This window comes from Rattus norvegicus, chromosome 16, assembly GCF_036323735.1.
Source record: "Rattus norvegicus strain BN/NHsdMcwi chromosome 16, GRCr8, whole genome shotgun sequence".
Classification (NCBI taxonomy): Eukaryota; Metazoa; Chordata; class Mammalia; order Rodentia; family Muridae; genus Rattus; species Rattus norvegicus.
Genome location: NC_086034.1, coordinates 53929121 through 53949616, shown reverse-complemented (window position 1 = coordinate 53949616; position 20496 = coordinate 53929121). Strand labels below are relative to the sequence as shown.

At 45.0% G+C, this 20496-nt stretch overlaps 1 protein-coding gene across 14 annotated transcripts in view; it reads left to right on the top strand.

The window, feature by feature from the left end:
* Fat1 (FAT atypical cadherin 1) overlaps positions 1–20496 on the top strand; it is a 119417-nt gene that overhangs the window by 79559 nt on the left and 19362 nt on the right. For 10 of the 14 annotated variants that reach the window (XR_005494675.2, XM_063275784.1, XM_039094866.2 and 7 more), the window contains exons 7-15: positions 347–415; positions 1301–1440; positions 5380–5655; positions 5805–6015; positions 10853–14920; positions 15535–15731; positions 17475–17628; positions 18139–18372; positions 19452–19841. Coding sequence is in view for 13 of the 14 variants with exons in the window: in XM_063275784.1 (XP_063131854.1) it covers positions 347–415; positions 1301–1440; positions 5380–5655; positions 5805–6015; positions 10853–14920; positions 15535–15731; positions 17475–17628; positions 18139–18372; positions 19452–19841 (5739 nt within the window). In the remaining variant the exon portion in view is untranslated. 14 annotated transcript variants of the gene reach the window in all.

The following is a 20496-nucleotide window of genomic DNA, read 5'->3' as shown; positions in this document are numbered from 1 at the left end:
TTTAGACGTTTTTCTCCTTCCACAACACTTTAATCACAGGAATACTTAATGAATCAAAAGTGTGTCGAGGTAGAACTTAGCCACTTCCTTCTGCTTTTTAAGCCCAGTAAGTGCAATGGTTACCTCTGAAGCCGCCATTACTGTAGATCTTGAAGGGCAAATGACCAATGCCATAGCTAACCATAACCACGACGTTTACCTTCCCTTTTCTCACATTTCCAGATTAACCATCTTTCGTTGTGCCTTATCAGCCTTTATTTTCCTCCCTTCCTGTCGGGAACCGGTTTGATTGACTGTTCTTCTCTGCTTGCTTTCCACGCTTGCTTGCCTCCTTTGGCTGTGCCAGGAGACGCACTCGCTAGAGAGGCGTTTTACATCTTTCAGATGACTTGTGACCTGAACTGTACAGCAGAAGGTATCTGCTGAGATCACATAATTTGCCACGTGATTATGAGATCAAAAAGTCAAAGCATGGATTTCTGTTTCCAGAGACCTTTTTCCCCACCCACCATGGTTCTTTTCATAGTGAATGCATGACTGCCCATCCCAGTCACCAACATGTCGGTTGCTTTGTTTGTTTGTTCATTTATTTTATTTTTTTCCTCGTCCCTGCATCACTAGTTTCTGGTTTGGTTGATTGGTTGATGATGATGATACGTGTGTGTTTTGTTTCTGATTTAGCCATAGAGTTTCAGTGTGACATTAAACCTCACCTTCATTCCACTTCTCTCCATAATGTGTCTGCAGTTCCATGAGTGTGAAGAGAGTTTTGTTTCAAATATAGTCAGGGGTATAACGGGGTGGGATTAGTAGGACAGGAACTGCTTCTGAAAGTCGTTTTAAGGAGTTTGTAATGGTCTGATTCAGGTTAACTAGAACTGTTTCTTTCAGAAACATATCGGCATGTATTTTTAATAGTCATTCCTAGTTAGTATATTCAGATTAGTATAATTGTTTTTCAGTAATGAAACCTACACAGTGAGGGTTTCATAGTGATGGACACATTTTAATAATGGCCAAAAAGCCAAGTGATCGACAGGTCATACCAGCAGGCTTCTGTTTGTGGAGCTGCTGTCTCAGTTCTTGGCCTCCCTCAGATTAAGGTCCAGGTTTTCCCTACCGAAGAGCTGGCCATTCTCCTTTCCTGCATTTTGAAATCATAGTTCCTTGGAACCACTTGGATGGTTATATTAAACATCTGTTTTCCCGGCCATTAAGTATCAGAAAGCCGTAAAACACGCGGCAGATCTTGACTGTGTGATTTTTCTCTAGCACTTCTGTTTGTCCTCATTTCAACTAGGGGGCAACTATGACAGTCACTTTGATGTGGACAAGGGCACTGGAACCATCATTGTGGCCAAGCCCCTTGACGCAGAGCAGAAGTCCAGCTATAACCTCACAGTGGAGGCGACAGACGGGACCTCCACTATCCTCACCCAGGTCAGTGAACGCCAGTGATGTGTTCGTCAGAGGGGCTGGGAAAACTAATACCCCCACGGAAGGATGCGCACACAGCACGGGCCGTTGTGTCCTGCTGTACACACCATGAGTCCTTATTTAGGGACAGATAACTTATTGATGTAAATTCTTGGAGCTCTAATATCTCAAGTTGCTGGCAGTATCCCTCCCCTTCTTTCCCCCTCCTCTTTTATCATTTAACCCCAAGCTCATGGAATCTGCAGCAATAATTCCCTGTACGTGTTTGTTTCTATCTGAGAATCAATAGCTGGCTGGATTTCTGGTTTTCAAACTTAAAGGTTAAAACCCTGTAAGTTAATCGAATTCTCTATTTCAAATGAATTCTCTTTGATTCTTAGTACTGGCTGTCCAGAGTGATGTTCCTGGATCACTAGTAATTGTGGGGTTTAGGAGGAAGCCTTTGTTCATTCACTGATTCATTCATTCACCCACTCACTCATTCACAAGTGCTTGTTGAACAGTTTTATTACATCACTTGTTTGCTCAGAAGCAATAACTGGTAAGAGACCTGAGTCCTGTTCTCTTGGTCCTGAGATTAGGATGACAGACACTCAAGGCTTGTGTGTCCCTCAGATGTCCCTAAGAAAGCCAAAGCTAGGACTGAGGTGCTTCTGAATGCTTGCCCTCCATCTTCAGATTGTGCTCTCTGAAGTCGTCAATGAGACAGGTCGTCTGCTCTGACAGTGAGTTACCTTAATGTTTAAAAGTTACGGACTAAGATGTATGCTCGGCTAATAAGTGACTAGGTAACTAATGTCCTACTCCTTTCTTCAAACACTTGTGGTTTGCATGTATGTGAGATTGGTTTTGCGTGCCATGGCCTATGCCTTAGGGTCCTCTTTTTGAGTCGCCACGTGGATGACCCAGTGCCATTTTGTCATTGCTGTTTGGTTCTTGGTATTCTCGCTGAAGTGACAAGCAGCAGAAGTCAGCTTTGTCCTTTGAGGATAAACCCCTGATGTTAAACTGTAGGGAATGAAAGTGAGAATCAAAGTATCAAAGATTGCAGTGAACCTTAGCAGTCATTCTTGGAGAGATTTATGTGGTCACTGTGCACAGTCTGTGTCACACAACTAACTGGGAATGTGGTCAGAGGAATTTGAGAGAGCGTGGAGATGGCCCTCCAGGACAGCCTTCCTCATTGCTACAACCTTGTCTCCACATGGTGATATTACCTCATTAGGATATAATTAGCAATGCACTCCTTCCTTTCCCCAAAACCGCACTTTTATTTAGTGCAGTTGGATGCCTGAAATTTTGATATAAATTCCTCTGAAACACAGGAGATTAATTAGTCTCCCTTTCTTTTAAATTCCAGGGCAGTGTTTATAGTCCTGTAATCTACCCTGAAGCACCTTCAGAGAGCCCTGACAGGATCCCAAGGGATCGCTGGCACGGAGAGGCTATGAGAATATATGAGCTGTGACAGCCAGGCTGACCTGGGGTGGCGGGGACAAAGGGAACAAGCAGTAATTAGGTTTAGGTTTCTGTCTGGGACCGTGTGCAGGGAGATAGAGATCTGGAACGGAGTAGGGTGTATCCTGTGAAGAGACTCTCAGGCACCCGGCCTGTGCTGATAAGGCCAGGAGCACGAGCAGATGCAGCTGTGTTGGCGACAATCAAGAACTCTCGGAGCAGCTCTCTGTTATCAGGTCAGCAGCACAGGTGCTGCGTGCGAGAGGGTTTGGGCGATGTTCAAGCAGGAAGGAGGCATGGGGGATGCCACTGTTCTGGGCACACCGCGTCGTGATTCCACTCAGGATGCTCCCCAGCCCGAGGTTGGATCCTTTTCTTTCTCTCTTTTGCCTCTCCGGATAACTTCAGAATCCAGCTGCCTTTTTTTTTTTAAAGACAGAGTGGGGGTGGTGTTGAAGAAGCTTCACTCTTAAGTTTTCTTTCCCTTCTCTGGCCTTTAGGTTCATTACTTTCTGGGCAGGCAGTCCTGTTTGAGGCTTGTCTCCATCCCTTCCTCTCGTGCAGGGACGAAGGTCAGGCTCCCTCTGCTTCCATTGCCACATGGGGGAGAGTGAGAGCACTACTAGCCGCCTTCCCAGTTCTTAGAAGGGTCAAGGGGGATGCCACAGAGGGCTTGTTCTTCATACTGTACCGCCTGTCCCCAGGACATGATCATATGACACAGACATCACACAGCCTCACCGTGCAGGCTCCTGACCCCACACCTCTGTAACTGCACTTACTTCCGCATCTCTGGTCCCTGAAATCCCCCTGGGGCCACCTGCCACAAAAATGGTCCACTTGACTGAGATGAGAGGGTGAAGGTGTTTCCTCTGGTGAAAATCCGTGAGGTGGACAGGATCGCTCACTCTCCATCCTTAGCTTGGGATTTGAGGCTGCATCAGGTCCACATTCATCCCGATCCTTTGTTCTTTCAGGTCCAAGTCTTTCCAGTCTCTAAAAGATAGGTCTGCATCTTCAACTCTGACCTTCCTGGCTGACTATTCTCATCCCAGAACTCCTTGCTTTGGAAGGTCCCAGCCAGCCTCTGGACTTTAAAAGGGCTCATCTTATGGTGTGCTAGCAGATTTTGGGCTTGGTAGAAATCGGATACGACCCAGCGAGATCGAAAGTGTAATGAGGAAGGTCACTGTTACACACTTGCCTTTCACCCTCAGACCTTGTGGGAGAGAGCTGAGCCAGCGCTCAGTCTGCATTCGTCTCACCAATTACATACATGGGTTGCTAGTTCTCTTCAGCCTTTTGTTTAGTAGAGGTTAGCATCAGACTCACCTCTGCCTGGTTCTCACACCATGATCAACTTAAGTTTAAATTTGTAAACAGACTGTGCTTGGGTTTATAAAGGAACTTCCTTTGACAGCTGTGCGTCCTGGGTCCCCCTTAACCTTAAAAAGTGAGTCATCCGTAGTTTCAGATGGAAACGTACTATTCACATACAATCTTTCTTTGTGGTTTGGTGAGTGAACTTAGTATTCACATAGAATGAATATGAAAATGCATCCTCTGCTGATGTGGTGTTCTTTGGGGACACTGCCACGGCCTCGTGAAAATTCTGCCTTCTCGTGGGTGGAATGGTGAGGTCTATAATTAGCTGGCATTTCTAAAACTTTGGCCCCTTTTTCCTCTTACATTAACAAATCCCTGTGTTCTGTAGAAGCCAGTGGAGCTCAGCTTTCTGGTTTATAAACTATAAACGTTTATGATTTTCATTAAGTTTTATGCATCTATGTCATTTCATTCCAAAAATTAGTAATCTGTCAAGGTAAATATGTTTTGTTTCCAATTATGACCAAGTCCTTTGAGATCTGTCTTTTTGCTCTAAAGCTGTCATATGGCACCATATTTGACAGGAGTTTTTCTTTTCAACCTTCTTAATTACTGTTAGGAAAGAACAGTCACTACTTGTATAGGTGTTGCAGTCACAGAAATTTAATTTCAAACCACATGTCTTTACCTTAGTGGTGGTGGGGTCTCTAACGCCCAGCTCCTGCATGCAAGAACGGGCCCAATCGCTGAACTGTGTCTTCAGCCATTTCTAGTTGTTCCTTTGTATTAAAAACTTGGAGACTCAGAGATTAGAATGAGAAATTTAGATAGTGTTACCACCCCTCTCACTGGTGTAAATCTGATGTAGGGATGGATACACTGTAATCCTGGCAGAGTAAACTCCAATACCTTTCCATGAGTAATCTTCAAAGGTCTCATGTAGACCTGTGAGAACTTAGCCTGTATTTCACAGTTTTCAACTGCAACCAGAATTCTATCTCCATAGTTATTGTTAAATATTAACTAAATTGTATACCAAAGATTAAGCTGTAGACAGTCTCTTATATTCTATATTTTTCAATACCTATGTATTTTTATTTAAGTGTTAAGACATAATTATGACTGCGTCTTTATTTGAGCCTTCGCCCCTCGTTCCAGGTACTCATCAAAGTAATAGATACCAATGACCACCGCCCTCAGTTTTCTACCTCGAAATACGAAGTCTCTGTTCCCGAAGACACAGAGCCAGAAACAGAGATTCTGCAAATCAGCGCCGTAGACAGGGACGAGAAAAACAAACTGATCTACACCCTCCAGAGCAGCATAGATCCAGCAAGTCTCAAGAAATTCCGCCTCGATCCTGCAACAGGCGCTCTCTACACATCTGAGAAGCTCGATCACGAAGCCATTCACCAGCACGTCCTCACAGTCATGGTACACATGCACCTCTTAACACGGGCAGGTTTCCTGTGGTGGAAAGGGACAGTGATCTTATTTATTTGTTTATTATTTTACTTTAAAAAAATCCACCAGAAAGAAGAACCCCGGTATAGTAAAACAACGTGTTAATTTCTTTTCCCCAGGTCCGGGATCAGGATGTCCCTGTGAAACGCAACTTTGCCAGAATCATTGTGAATGTCAGTGACATGAATGACCACTCTCCGTGGTTCACCAGTTCGTCCTATGAAGGGCGGGTTTATGAGTCGGCAGCCGTGGGCTCGGTCGTGCTACAGGTTACAGCTCTGGACAGAGACAAAGGGAGAAATGCTGAAGTGCTCTACTCCATCGAGTCAGGTAGTTCTGAGACAGTGGGGCCTCGTGTGTGTGCTTGAAAAGCGTATCTCTCGGTTTCTAAAATTACTTCTAGGTGTTGATGCATATTTCCACATAGCACTGCAGAAATGGATTAAATCTTTTTAAACTACTGTTTAATGTATAAGACTAAAGGGATTTGGGGGCGGGGGGGACACCCTGCCAAGGAGCAAAGATGAAGTCCTAATAAGCTTGAGTGTCAAGAATTCTGGGGATTACCAGAATTAACATAAATTAAGACTGATAAATTCTACAGGGGTGGGGGAACTTTATTTTTCTAATTCGGTATTTTCTGGAATCATTTTAGGCTCTTAAACTAGTCAGGAAAATTCTGGCTTAGTAATTCAGCATTTTAATGAGGGTATTTTCTTTGGCTCAGAGTTAAGAAATGCCAGGAAAGTATGATATCTCCCTGTGTTGGGTCAATTCTCAGAGAAAAAAGGGATACCCTGCTTCCTATGCCTTACGAGCTAGCCCCACATTCCATCCCATGAACCTTTAACCATAGACTATCAGACATAGAATCCAGCTGTTGAAACAGGCTACTGAGTGGTTGCTTCTGGGAAGGGGCCTGTGGCATTGGCTAATGGTAGCACAGAGGTAACCCAAGCCAGGAAAGTGAACTGAGCCTGGGCCAAGGAGTTTGAGAATAAAATCAGGAAAGAGCTCCACAGTTGAGGATCATCAGAGCCAGCACAGTAACATGATGGGTTCTGTTCTTTCTCAGCTGTTGTTGACTCTCTTATAGAATAAGACAGCTCCGTTCACGTGCAGTCCTGTGCAAGAAGTCTTCATGCTGTGTTCAGGAGGCAGGGCCTTCCACTGGCCTCTTGTGTTGAGAATGGTTTTTCCTGTGGAGCACACGCTCACACAGATAGGAGTTCCTTTGCACTGGGCCTTTCCTGACCCTGCTAAATACCTGAGTGTTGAGTCTGGACAAGGCTTCGGTTTCCGACCGTCCTCGGTCATTGTTAGTAGAAGAAATAGAGCCAATTTCATGCTTCATTTTGTGAAATGGTTTTAGAGTATTCTAATCTCCTTTTTTTCTTTAAGCACAGAGCTCTACTTACTTATATGTGGTCTCTCCTAGGCATTGCAAGAGTAGATTGCAGGTTATAGATCTCAGACTCTGGGTATACAGGGAGCAATTTTGACAAAAAGACTTGCCAGTTTGCCTTCTGTGCTGATTAAACTCCTTATTTATTTATGTGTTGAAAACTCATTTGTTTCCCTTAAAAGAACCAGGTTGACTTTATCATTTACAAATAAGATTTTATATACCGCCTCTGATTAGAGTGTTAAAATGCACTGTCGCAAGGTTAGTGCCTTGGATGGAGAGAATTTTTTTTTCTTCCCCACGGCTGAGAAATTCAGCAGTTAGAAAAACAGTGCATTCCACTCGTGCATGCCCGAGCATTTCAATGAAGAGACTTTGTCCTAGACAAACTGACTGGGTTTATGTAGGCGAAAATGCTCAACTTTCCGTTAGCTTTCACATAATTTTCAACAACTGGGTGGTTAAAATATGATTGTTGGTGTCTGAGTGAAGGCATGTGCATTCTTTGAGTGTTTGTAATGACTGATGGGATTAGTAATTTGGTATTCTGAGAATGGAACTCTGTCTCTCCCCAAAGAATAGGGTAAGCGCCAGTGGGCTGTTCCCACGTGGAGTAAGGCTCTCACAATGTACTGTGCTAAAAGAATACCTTTATAGGAGGCCACTACTGTGAGAGCGCAGAAGGGCGTGCACATGCCCATCGGAACACAGTGAACTAAAACGTCCACACTGCCTTTCACTTAACATTTATTCACAGTTAGCTGTTTCTAACTTGTGTCTGATTGCATTTAATAAAGTTCAAGAGGCTGGTTATTAATTTTACCTGTAAGCCTGCATGTTTAATTAGGAGAAATTTATTGAGCTGTATGTAGGCTTAGTCTGATTCGAAATCTTCAGAGAAAGTAATTTACTGAAAAGGTATTTCCAGTAGTAACTGATTTATGCACCAGAGACACCTAAGTGCCGTACTCTGGGTGGTGTCGGCTCGTCTGAGAAGGAGATTAGACATTTTTCTACTGTTGCCAGCCCTGGAGATATATAACACTTGGTGAGTCTATTGACTGAAATTGGTTTTGTTCCTCGGCTTTACAGTATAATTGCCATCGAAACTTGGGAGAGGTTTCCACACTGTCAGCAAGTCCCTACTGAACACAGGCCGATGTCAAGCCTAGGAAGAGATGGGTCTCCCCTACATGTCTCTCTTTGTGCTATGTAGTAAATAGTCATAGACTTAAGGGCAACATTGAACTGTTAGTCCAGATAATTTCCCTGTTGAAATACAGACAATAATTTAAAGTTACACCATTTCAGCAAGCATAAACGTGTCAACCCCACCCTAGGACAAAGTTCACCCACTACCTCATTTCTGTTCCCAGAGAGCAAACCTAATATTTCAGGGCTTAGGAAAATGCACCTGTTACCAAAAGCTCCCTTCCAGCAGTGGGCAGCTCGCATTACCTTCTGTACTTCTGAAGCTTTGTGCCCAACACGTACCTGTGTGTGAGATCCAAATGCCCAATCACTAACTGGGCTCCTGATTTACTGTTTTCACTCAGCAACAGGCTCAGGGTTCTGTTAATCCAATGCTAGGGTAGCCCAGGTGGTGATAGTTTTGAACTTACAATGGCAGATAAATAGTAAGAATGTTCTACCTGTTATATAGAGGATTCAGGAGCTAGGTGTGGCGGTTTATGCCTTTAAGCATGGCCCTTGGAGACTGAGGCAGGAGGATTATGAGTAGGAGTCCAGTCTGCAATACATACTGTTTTCTTGATGAGCCTGAGCCATACAAGAAATGGCAGAGAAACCAAAAATAAATTAATAGGAGGAAAGAGAACACTAAGTAAACAATAACAGTAGCCACACCGATAGGGTAAGTGTGGGACTGAGGCAGGGGCATTCGGGTAAATAAAGAATGTAAGAGTAAGTGGGTGAATGGAGTAGCCAGGGAAGGCTGCGTTAGGAGGGAACATGGTGGATATGGGGTCCCTGGCATGAGAGAAGAGCAGAGAGGATGTCGGTCTGGCCAGGGGCTGAGAACACCGTAGTGCATCCTAACATCGTCTTACAGTGCTAAACATTGGTTACTGTCTTCATTTGAGGCCTAGGATGTGTGAACCTTAACTACTAGCGAATAAGCTTTCCCTGTGACAAGGAAGACGGACACGTGTGGATGAATGGATATGAATGTTGCCAAGCGGGCTGCTTTCCAAAACAGGCATCAGAAAGCTGGGAGTGGGGGACTGGGGGAGGTAAAGTCACTTGCCAGGAAGGTGAGCAGGTGGCACCTGTCGGGCCAGGCGGGTTTGGAGGTAGACGAAGAGAAGGATCTCTGAGGTTTGACACAGTGACAGCCTAGAATCACCGATGCTCCCAAATACAGACAGGCCGGAAATCAGTGTCTGAGCAGCCTGGCAGAGGCCTGGGCCAAGGTTCAGCCCGGACCTTCAGGGTCTAGAGAAGCCCAGGCTTCCTCCCTGTCTCAAACCGAGGCACTGCCTTGGGGTTTGGACACAGAGCCAGGCCAACTTAATGAAAACCAGACTGTGTCTGGCCTCAGGAAAATAAAAAGTCACGGATTTTTGGAAAATGTATTTAATGAAGGAAATGCGTGGTGTAGAGGAAGTGCTTACTCCTAATGCAGAGAACGAGGTGCTTGCTAATCCTCAGGCTGACAGAGGGCACTAGGTAGTCTGCTGGTGGTAAACCCGGGAAGAGGAGTGAGAAAAGTTCAGTGGCAACTGACCTGAGCTTGGCCATCAAGAGTTCATTGGGAAGGAGTGGATTCAGGTCTAGGAGTGATGTCTAGATGCTTATGTATGTAACAGAAAGGGGATGGTGAGGATTCACGGAGAGGTAGAACCCAAAGACCCAGGGTGTCCTTGCTCCATTCAGAACATGTAGAGAATGACTAGTGTCTTTGGAACTCCCAACCCTGTGGGGTTTTGAGGAGGAGTCGAGGGAATACTAAATCTGTGTGGGAGAGCCTGGGAAGGTCCGAGGAAATGCCAGCGAAGCCATCTGTCCTAGCGGTTTGCTTCTCAGCTGCATTAGCACTGTTGATGTTTTGAAGCAAACAGCTCCTTGTTGCGGAGGCCGTTGTGTGCCGCGTAAGCTGTTTTTGTCTCTTGGCTGCTATCATCTACATGGAAGCCTCGCTTCCTCCCTTCAAGCTCTGACAGCCAAGCTCTGCCAGATGTCTCCCTGGAAGCAAAATCCCTCCTACTCGAGAGTCACTGACTAGATGATAAAGTCAACTTGGGAAAGGTTAAGAAGGGAAGATTGCTGAAATCTTCAAAACTTTTGAAGGGCCATGGGCTACAGAAAATGGTTTCTCGGCTCCCTAACTTCTTACAATACAAAGCCCTCTGAAAGCCTGGTGTAAAATTTCTTAGTGAATTAAGAATTTCTGTTGTAAGTGGTGAGTGCTGATAAGTTGACGAATCCTGCAGATTTCCAAGGTTCTGTTAGAAAATCCTTAAACTGAATTGTTTTTTTGAGAGGAGAGCCATGTGTTTCTACAACACATTTTTCAGTTCAGCAGAGAGAGAATTTCTTGCTTTTCATATTTGACAGCCAAAATTCTGAACAGTTTAGGTGGGTAAAAAATGAAATTGAATGTTTCATTCAATGGTCGATATCCCTTTCTATTTAAATTCAGGATTTAAGTTTTAAATATCTATTTCTGTTGTCCTTGCCTTTTCTCTAACAGGTTTCTTTGTTTCTTTCTCTCTCTCTCTCTTTTTCCCCTTGCCCCTCCAGGAAACATTGGAAATTCCTTTACAATCGACCCCATCTTGGGCTCTATAAAAACTGCCAGAGAATTGGATCGAAGTCACCAAGTAGACTATGATTTAATGGTAAAAGCTACAGACAAAGGGGAGCCACCAATGAGCGAAATGACCTCCGTGCGGATCTCTGTCACCGTCGCCGACAATGCCTCTCCTAAGTTCACATCCAAGGAGTACTCGGCTGAGATTAGTGAAGCCATCAGGATTGGGAGTTTTGTTGGAATGGTCTCTGCTCACAGTCAGTCATCAGTGATGTATGAAGTAAAAGATGGAAATATAGGCGATGCATTTAATATCAATCCACATTCAGGAAGCATCGTCACTCAGAGAGCCTTGGATTTTGAGACACTGCCCATTTATACATTGACAGTACAAGGGACCAACATGGCCGGCTTGTCCACCAATACAACGGTGGTAGTGCACATACAGGATGAGAATGACAACCCTCCAGCTTTCACACGGGCGGAATATTCAGGATTCATTAGTGAATCAGCCTCAGTCAACAGCGTGGTGCTAACGGATAAGAATGTTCCGCTCGTGATCCGAGCCACCGACGCTGATCGGGAATCCAATGCTCTGCTCGTCTATCAAATTGTCGAGCCATCTGTGCACAACTATTTTGCCATTGATCCCACCACCGGTGCCATCCATACCGTACTGAGTCTGGACTATGAAGAGACACGTGTCTTTCACTTCACCGTCCAAGTGCATGACATGGGGACGCCTCGTCTGTTTGCTGAGTATGCAGCAAATGTGACCGTGCATGTGATTGACATCAATGACTGCCCCCCTGTCTTCTCTAAGTCACTGTACGAAGCATCCCTCCTATTGCCGACGTACAAAGGCGTGAACGTCATCACAGTGAATGCCACAGATGCCGACTCCAGGGCGTTCTCCCAGTTAATATACTCCATCACCAAAGGCAACATTGGGGAGAAGTTCTCCATGGACCACAAGACTGGCACCATAGCAATTCAGAACACAACCCAGTTACGGAGCCGCTATGAGCTGACCGTCCGCGCCTCCGATGGCCGGTTTACAAGCGTGGCCTCCGTGAGAATCAACGTGAAGGAAAGCAGAGAGAGTCCTCTCAAGTTTACCCAAGATGCCTACTCTGCGGTGGTGAAGGAGAACTCCACCGAAGCCAAAACCTTAGCTGTCATTACCGCGATAGGGAACCCGATTAACGAGCCTTTGTTTTACCGTATCCTCAACCCAGACCGCAGATTTAAAATCAGCCACACCTCAGGCGTGTTGTCAACCACTGGGATACCATTTGATCGGGAGCAACAGGAGACGTTTGTTGTGGTGGTAGAGGTGACTAAAGAACGGGAGCCGTCGGCCGTGGCCCACGTTGTGGTGAAGGTCACCGTGGAAGACCAGAATGATAATGCACCCGTGTTTGTCAACCTTCCCTACTATGCTGTGGTGAAGGTGGATGCTGAGGTGGGCCATGTCATCCGCCACGTCACTGCCATTGACAGAGACAGTGGCAGAAACGGTGACGTTCACTACTACCTTAAGGAGCATCATGACCACTTTGAGATTGGACCCTCTGGTGACATTTCTCTGAAAAAGCAATTTGAGCACGACACCTTGAATAAAGAATACCTTGTCACAGTGGTTGCGAAGGACGGGGGGAACCCAGCTTTCTCCGCAGAAGTTCTAGTTCCCATCACCGTCATGAACAAAGCCATGCCCGTGTTTGAAAAGGCTTTCTACAGTGCAGAGATTCCCGAGAACGTCCAGACGCACAGCCCAGTGGTCCACGTCCAAGCCAACAGCCCAGAAGGGTTGAAAGTGTTCTACAGTATCACAGACGGGGACCCTTTTAGTCAGTTTACTATCAACTTCAACACTGGGGTGATAAACGTCATCGCACCGCTGGACTTTGAGTCCCACCCAGCCTATAAGCTAAGCATACGGGCCACTGACTCCCTGACTGGCGCCCACGCTGAAGTGTTTGTTGACATCGTAGTAGAAGACATCAATGACAACCCTCCCGTGTTTGTGCAACAGTCTTACTCGACAACCCTGTCTGAAGCATCTGTCATCGGAGCGCCTATCCTTCAAGTTAGAGCCACCGACTCTGACTCGGAACCAAATAGAGGGATTTCCTACCAGCTGATTGGAAATCACAGCAAAAGCCACGATCACTTTCACATAGATAGTCACACTGGGCTGATTTCACTGGTGAGGGCTTTGGATTACGAACAGTTCCAGCAGCACAAGCTGCTCGTAAGGGCTGTTGATGGAGGAATGCCGCCACTGAGCAGCGATGTGGTCGTCACTGTGGATGTCACCGACCTCAACGATAACCCGCCTCTGTTTGAACAACAGGTTTACGAAGCTAGGATCAGTGAGCACGCTGCCCACGGGCATTTTGTGATGTGCGTAAAGGCCTGTGATGCAGATCGCTCAGACCTAGACAGGCTGGAGTACTCCATTCTGTCCGGCAATGATCACAAGAGCTTTGTCATTGACGGGGAGACAGGAATCATCACGCTCTCCAACCCGCGCCGCCACACCTTGAAGCCGTTCTATAGTCTCAACGTTTCTGTGTCTGATGGGGTTTTCCGAAGCTCGGCTCGGGTGAATGTCACCGTGATGGGAGGGAATTTGCACAGCCCTGTCTTTCACCAGAATGAGTATGAGGTAGAGCTGGCTGAAAACGCCCCCTTGCACACCCTGGTGGTCCAAGTGAAGGCTACTGACAGAGATTCCGGTATCTACGGCCACCTGACTTACCACCTTGTAAATGACTTTGCCAAAGACAGGTTTTACGTGAACGACGGAGGGCAGGTCTTCACTCTGGAGAGACTTGATCGAGAGGCTCCAGCAGAGAAAGTGATCTCAGTCCGTTTAATGGCTAAGGATGCTGGGGGGAAGGTCGCCTTCTGCACTGTCAACGTCATCCTCACGGACGACAATGACAACGCACCACAGTTTCGCTCAACCAAGTACGAGGTGAACGTGGGGTCCAGCGCCGCCAAAGGGACGTCGGTCGTCAAGGTCTTCGCGAGTGATGCCGATGAGGGGTCGAATGCTGACGTCACCTACGCCATCGAGGCAGATTCGGAAAGTGTCGAGGAGAACTTGGAAATCAACCAACTGACCGGCCTCATTACTACAAAGGAAAGCTTAATAGGTTTAGAGAATGAATTCTTCACTTTCTTCGTTAGAGCTGTGGATAACGGGTCTCCGCCCAAAGAGTCTGTTGTTCCTGTCTATGTTAAAATACTTCCCCCGGAAGTGCAGCTTCCTAGGTTCTCAGAGCCCTTTTATACCTATTCCATTTCAGAAGACATGCCTATTGGCACAGAGATTGACCTCATCCGGGTAGAGCATAGCGGGACTGTTCTCTACACCCTGGTCAAAGGCAATACTCCCGAGAGTAACAGGGACGAGTTCTTTGTGATTGACCGGCAGAGTGGGAGACTGAAGCTGGAGAAGAGCCTTGACCACGAGACCACTAAGTGGTATCAGTTTTCCATCCTGGCCAGGTGTACTCTGGATGACTACGAGGTGGTGGCTTCTATAGATGTCAGTATCCAGGTGAAAGACGCTAATGATAACAGCCCAGTTTTGGAGTCCAATCCATACGAGGCATTTATTGTCGAAAACCTGCCAGCAGGGAGTAGGGTCATCCAGGTCAGAGCATCTGACCTAGACTCAGGAGTCAACGGCCAAGTCATGTACAGTCTAGATCAGTCCCAAGATGCAGACATCATCGAGTCTTTTGCCATTAACATGGAAACAGGCTGGATTACAACCCTCAAGGAGCTTGACCATGAAGAGAGAGCCAGTTACCAGATTAAAGTGGTTGCCTCAGACCATGGTGAAAAGGTGCAGCTGTCTTCCACCGCCATTGTGGATGTCACCGTCACTGACGTCAACGACAGCCCGCCTCGATTCACAGCTGAGATTTATAAAGGGACAGTGAGTGAGGATGACCCCCCAGGGGGTGTGATCGCCATCTTGAGCACCACTGACGCCGACTCTGAAGAGATTAACCGACAAGTGTCGTACTTCATAACAGGTAAAATGCCCAGGACAGATGATTCGGTACAAGATGAATCCATATGCTTGCTGTGGATATACGGATTTGGGGAGTTGATGTGATTTTAGTTGAGCATGTCTAAAACTTGTACAAATAATGTGTAAGCTGAATTTAAAGAACTTTAAGCGAGGCAGTTCAGCCAAGACGCCTAAGATTTATTATTTTATAACTTTATCCTTAATATTTTAAATGTGATCTAAAGATGCATTGCAAGCTACTTTATGGCTTTTTAGACTTGATATTTTTTAATCTCATATTTGAATAAGCATGTCACTGCTGCTTTGTTATTATTTTTAAAAAACCTAATATGTAGTAATATGTGTAGCACACACTTATAATCCCAGCTCAAAGGAGCCGAGGCAGGAGGATTCTTTAAGCTAGAGGCCAGCTTAGAATACAAAGCCACAGCACCAAAAAGGAAAGAAAAGCAAGTATGTATCAATTTTAATCATAATTTAAATAGTCTTAATCCCCTTTAAACCATAATGCCTTGCCTTCTTTTTCTTTTTGTATAATCTATTCTTCCTGTGGTTACGAAGTTCACTTTCTAGTATAACAGCTTTGGCCATCACCTACTTCCCTTAACTTCCTAGGAGGGGATGCATTGGGACAGTTTGCTGTGGAAAATATGCAGAATGACTGGAGGGTGTACGTGAAGAAACCTCTCGACAGGGAACAAAAGGACAGTTACCTTCTGACCGTCACTGCAACAGATGGGACCTTCTCTTCCAAAGCTAGAGTTGAAGTCAAGGTTCTCGATGCCAATGATAACAGTCCAGTGTGTGAGAGGGTAGGTGTGCTTCCCTTACGATTGTGTGCCACGGGTGTAAATCCCCTCACCCCTTCCACACGACAGCCTTGGAGGTGTCCTAACTCCCTTGTGTTTTATGTTTTGTGTCACCGTTGCTTATCAAGTTGAGGTGGAGGAGAGTCGCATGGGCAGGACTTGACAAAGCGTCACCATGACTTAGGGGCATGCTATGTTGGTCAAGAACTTTGGCCTAAAATCTTGTAAAATTTGGGTTTCTTATACCAGTGTCTGACCCTAGAAACACTCTGGAAAGTTTTTATGGAAATAATCTCTTCATGTGACGACATAGTTGTTTCAGGGATGGGGAAACATCTGCAGCAGCCATGTGCATTAATGGACCATTGTGAGGCATTTGTTGTTTATACCAGAGAAACCATGAGGTCAGTGAAATGACTTCTGCTGCTGCTGCTGCTGCTGCTGCTGCTGCTGCTGCTGCTGCTGCTGCTGCTGCTGCTGCTGGGCTCCAGTGGACCTGGGGCCATGGAACTGTAGCAGCTAAGATGGCTGACTGGAGCCGATGATGAAAAGCCGCCCAGCGGCAAAGCCTGGCTTAGCCTTAGTAGTTTATAACCGGGGTAAAAATGGAGGGCCTCAGCATGTGAAGGCTGAAGGCACATGTGGGGATGCTAACTTTGCTTTCCAGCAGTAGAGAGGTCTTAGCAGTCATGAAAAAGGACTCAGGCAGAGTGGTGCACACCTGGTATCCCAGTGTGTTTGACTGAGGTAGGGGAATTGCCACTTTCTCAGAGACGTTAAAAAAAATCATTGTCACGGCAAGTAACACTTTTGAGAGATGAACAGTTAATTCCAACATGAATTTATATTTTTTTAATGAGAGTATTTTATTTCAGTGATGAGCTAAAATATATACATATATATTGCATTTTATATATGTATATTATACTTATATAAAATATACCTATATATGTTATCTACATATATTTTGTACATGTATCTATATTAAATCTTACCCCATTCATAATCTTTAAATATACCAACTCTGCCGTTATAGTTGGGAACATCACCACTTGAAATGATCTCTGTTGCAAAATACCCAGTTCTGTGACCCCTAAAACATATCTTCCCTGCATTAAGCTCATATTAGGGAGTAAGTGTAACAGAAGCGTAATCTCTTTCCCTTCTGTTCCATTAGGGCATGGCTAATGTGATAATTGGAACTGGAACCAAGTGTCCAACTGTGTGAGGATTTAGGCAGATGTGGCGAAAGGAAACGTGGTGTGGTAACACACATGCCCTTGGTGTTTTTCCCCATCCCATGAAGACCATTTAACTTCTAACTGCAGTTACTTGACTCCGCATTTGGAACAGTCGGCTGTACATAGCAAATCCCTGCTTTTCAAATTAAGTAAATACAATGTAACGGTTATACATTTCCCCTAGTTTTTACATAAATCCAGGCTACCACTTCACATTTTCTCGTAAGAATTTGAATTAAGGATGAAACTGTTCAACGGCACATCATATTTTGTATCCTGCAGGTTAAGTGTCAGGCCGGAGTCACGGATGTGGGGCTGCTACCTGTTACAAGGCTCTTCCTTGTCCCCACATCTGTTTTATAAGAACATTCATTTTAAAAGCTCTGAGTGTTACCGCCGGTCCTTTCCTGGCCAGATGGGAGGCTGTCTTTCCCATCATCCCCTTGGCCGTCACTGCTGACACCGAATGCTTCTGTTGTTAAGAGTGTTGCTTATTGTCTTGTAGACCGCATATTCTGATGCCATTCCCGAAGACGCTCTTCCGGGGAAGCTGGTCATGCAGGTCTCTGCCACAGATGCAGATATCCGGTCCAACGCGGAGATCACTTACACTTTATTTGGTTCAGGTGCAGAAAAGTTTAAACTGAATCCAGACACAGGTAAGGGTGGAATTTGGGACTAATTTAATATTGTATTTCCTACGAGTGGGCGACATGAGATCATGTACAAAGCTGGAAATTGCATTTTTCTCTTTTAAATTTTATTCTGATGCTGTGGAAACGGTGTCTTAGAAACTTTAACAGCTACTTAATGTGTAAAAGTTGGGAGGAAGTAAAAACAGGCAGCCATGGTATCACCTACTGGATTTCAAGATCGAGAAGTTAATATAATTTCTTTGAAAAAATACCCAGGGTGTATCTAAATGTTCCTGCTTTACCTCGGTAATGTGTTTCCTAAATTTGTGAGCCTAAATTTGCAGTTTGGCATTTTCTGTAATGAAAATATCCACATTTTCTTTATCTTTAGGCTTTTGAATGCCGTAAGGTAGTTATTGATATTATTTTTCTCTAAATGAGAGTTGTTCAGATTTTGTAATCATAGAAAAAGAAAAAAAAGTGACGGACAGTCCTCAGTCTCCAGTGTCTCCATTCGTTTCTGTTCATCTCCAGGTGAACTGAGAACATTAGCCCTCCTTGATCGTGAGGAGCAAGCAGTTTATCATCTTCTGGTCAAGGCCACAGACGGAGGGGGCAGATCCTGTCAGGCAACTATTGTGCTCACGTTAGAAGATGTAAATGACAACACCCCCGAGTTCACCGCGGATCCATACGCCATCACGGTATTTGAAAACACAGAGCCTGGGACACCGTTGACCAGAGTGCAGGCCACCGATGCAGACGCAGGTATACTGAGGGAAGGAGATGCTCTGTCTTTGGGGTGTGCAGAAGAAGGCTTTGGGCGCCCCCGTGATGAAACACACCCCATTGGAGTGTGATTGATCTCTTTCCATCATGCACGTGATGGAGCTTGGTGGTGTTGTAGTCACGGTAACTTAAGCCATTTTTCCTGAATGTTTAAAGTCTTGACAGTTACATGCAGTAAACTTCCTGCTGCAGTGTCCTTGAGGTGTTGTTGTTGACACCATTAATACACTCCCCAAAACCCATGTTGGGGATTGAACCTGCAGCCTTCGTATGCTTGGCTGAGGTTTTACCAGTTTTATCCCCAGCCCCTTGAAGTGCATTTTGGGGAATAAATCAGTAGTGCTGTTAAAGAAGTTGCAGCATCACAGGAACATAACAAGCTAATACTATATTGCTAAGGTTGTATAAATGTTCAAGAATGTTTGTGAGGAAAATAAGTCTGTATATTCAAACATTCTGATGAATAAAATACCTTTTCGGCTCACTAGTATTGAAGATATTTTTAAAAGTCACACTTAATAATTTTTTGTCAGGGAAGTTCAGTAATAGACAGATTCCATGCTTAGTAAGTCTTATAAATTCCAGCATAGCAGGGATAGGGACTCACGAGCCCCTATTCCTAGCTGAGAAGCTCTAGACAGTTTATGGCTTCTGTAGGAGGGAGAGCCAGTTTTCAGTAAGGGTGCGGCCCCTGGTTGGTCATGCACAGTCTCGGTGGATGACTGAATAAAGGGCAGCACACATTGGAGTTGGTGAGTTCTTTTTTAAAAAAAAGAAGGAAGAATGAATGTAGTAAGGGTGCAGGGGAGGAGCTAGGAGAAGTGGGAGTGAGTTATCAAAATACAGGTTATTCATACATGACGTTCTCAACAAAGAAATGAAGATACTACATTAAAAAATCTTGGCTGCTCTCATGATTTGAACTATACCTTTTGATTACCTCTTTGACGGGTCTTTGAATGATACCTGTTTGCATTTCCGTCCTTTACAAATGTCCTGCGTTTTTAAATTTTTAAATTTCTCGCCATAAAATCTGATAGGATTTCCTGTTTTGCCAGGGTTGAATCGGAAGATTTCCTACTCACTGCTTGACTCTGCTGACGGGCAGTTCTCCATTAACGAGCAGTCCGGAATTCTTCAGTTGGAAAAGCATTTGGACAGGGAACTACAGGCAGTCTATACTCTCACTTTGAAAGCAGCGGACCAAGGATTGCCAAGGAAATTGACAGCCACTGGCACGGTGGTTGTGTCTGTTTTGGATATAAATGACAACCCACCTGTGTTTGAGTACCGTGAATATGGTGCCACCGTGTCAGAGGACATTGTCATCGGGACCGAAGTTCTCCAGGTGTACGCAGCCAGTCGGGATATCGAGGCGAATGCAGAAATCACATACGCAATCATAAGTGGGAACGAACACGGAAAATTCAGCATCGATTCTAAGACAGGTAACCCTTCCCTGTACGTGAGGAAGCCCTCCTTCCATACTGAGAGCTGCCTCACACTTCCCTTCATGCAGGGGGGTCGGTGGGTGTTCTAAAGAGGTAAAACTCAGGTTCCCTTTCTGTTGCTTAGTGGGATTGAAAGCAGTTTGGAAACCTTCGTTCTCTGATTCTACGTACTGCCTACTTTCTAGCATATACATTGTACATTACAAGTCAATTTGGAAAACCATTGCCTGTCACTCAGACCGTTCAGTGTGCAGTGGCCCAGGTTTATCAAGGCAGGATGCTTATTGGTGATAACCTTGTATAATTACTCATTTTATTCTGATATCAGAGGTACAAGGAGCGGCTTCCTCCTAACGGATGTTCCTATACTGGACGTCCATTAGTTCTGTAAGTTGACTTCTTCACCATGGTCATTACATACACCAGTAAAAGATTGGAGTCCACCGAGCCAGCGGTGAATCCTGCTCTGTGAATAATTACTGGTGTAGTTAGTTGTGTTAGCCTATGGTCTAAATACTTAGTGGCTCTCAGGGCATTGTAAAATGCAAGTCTTTCAGGCTGTGCTCAGTTGAGTGTCATGTATGACTATTTCTGATGGAGAATAAGTGTCTAATGGTTTTTATGTATTCTTAATGTCTTGTATAATATTTGT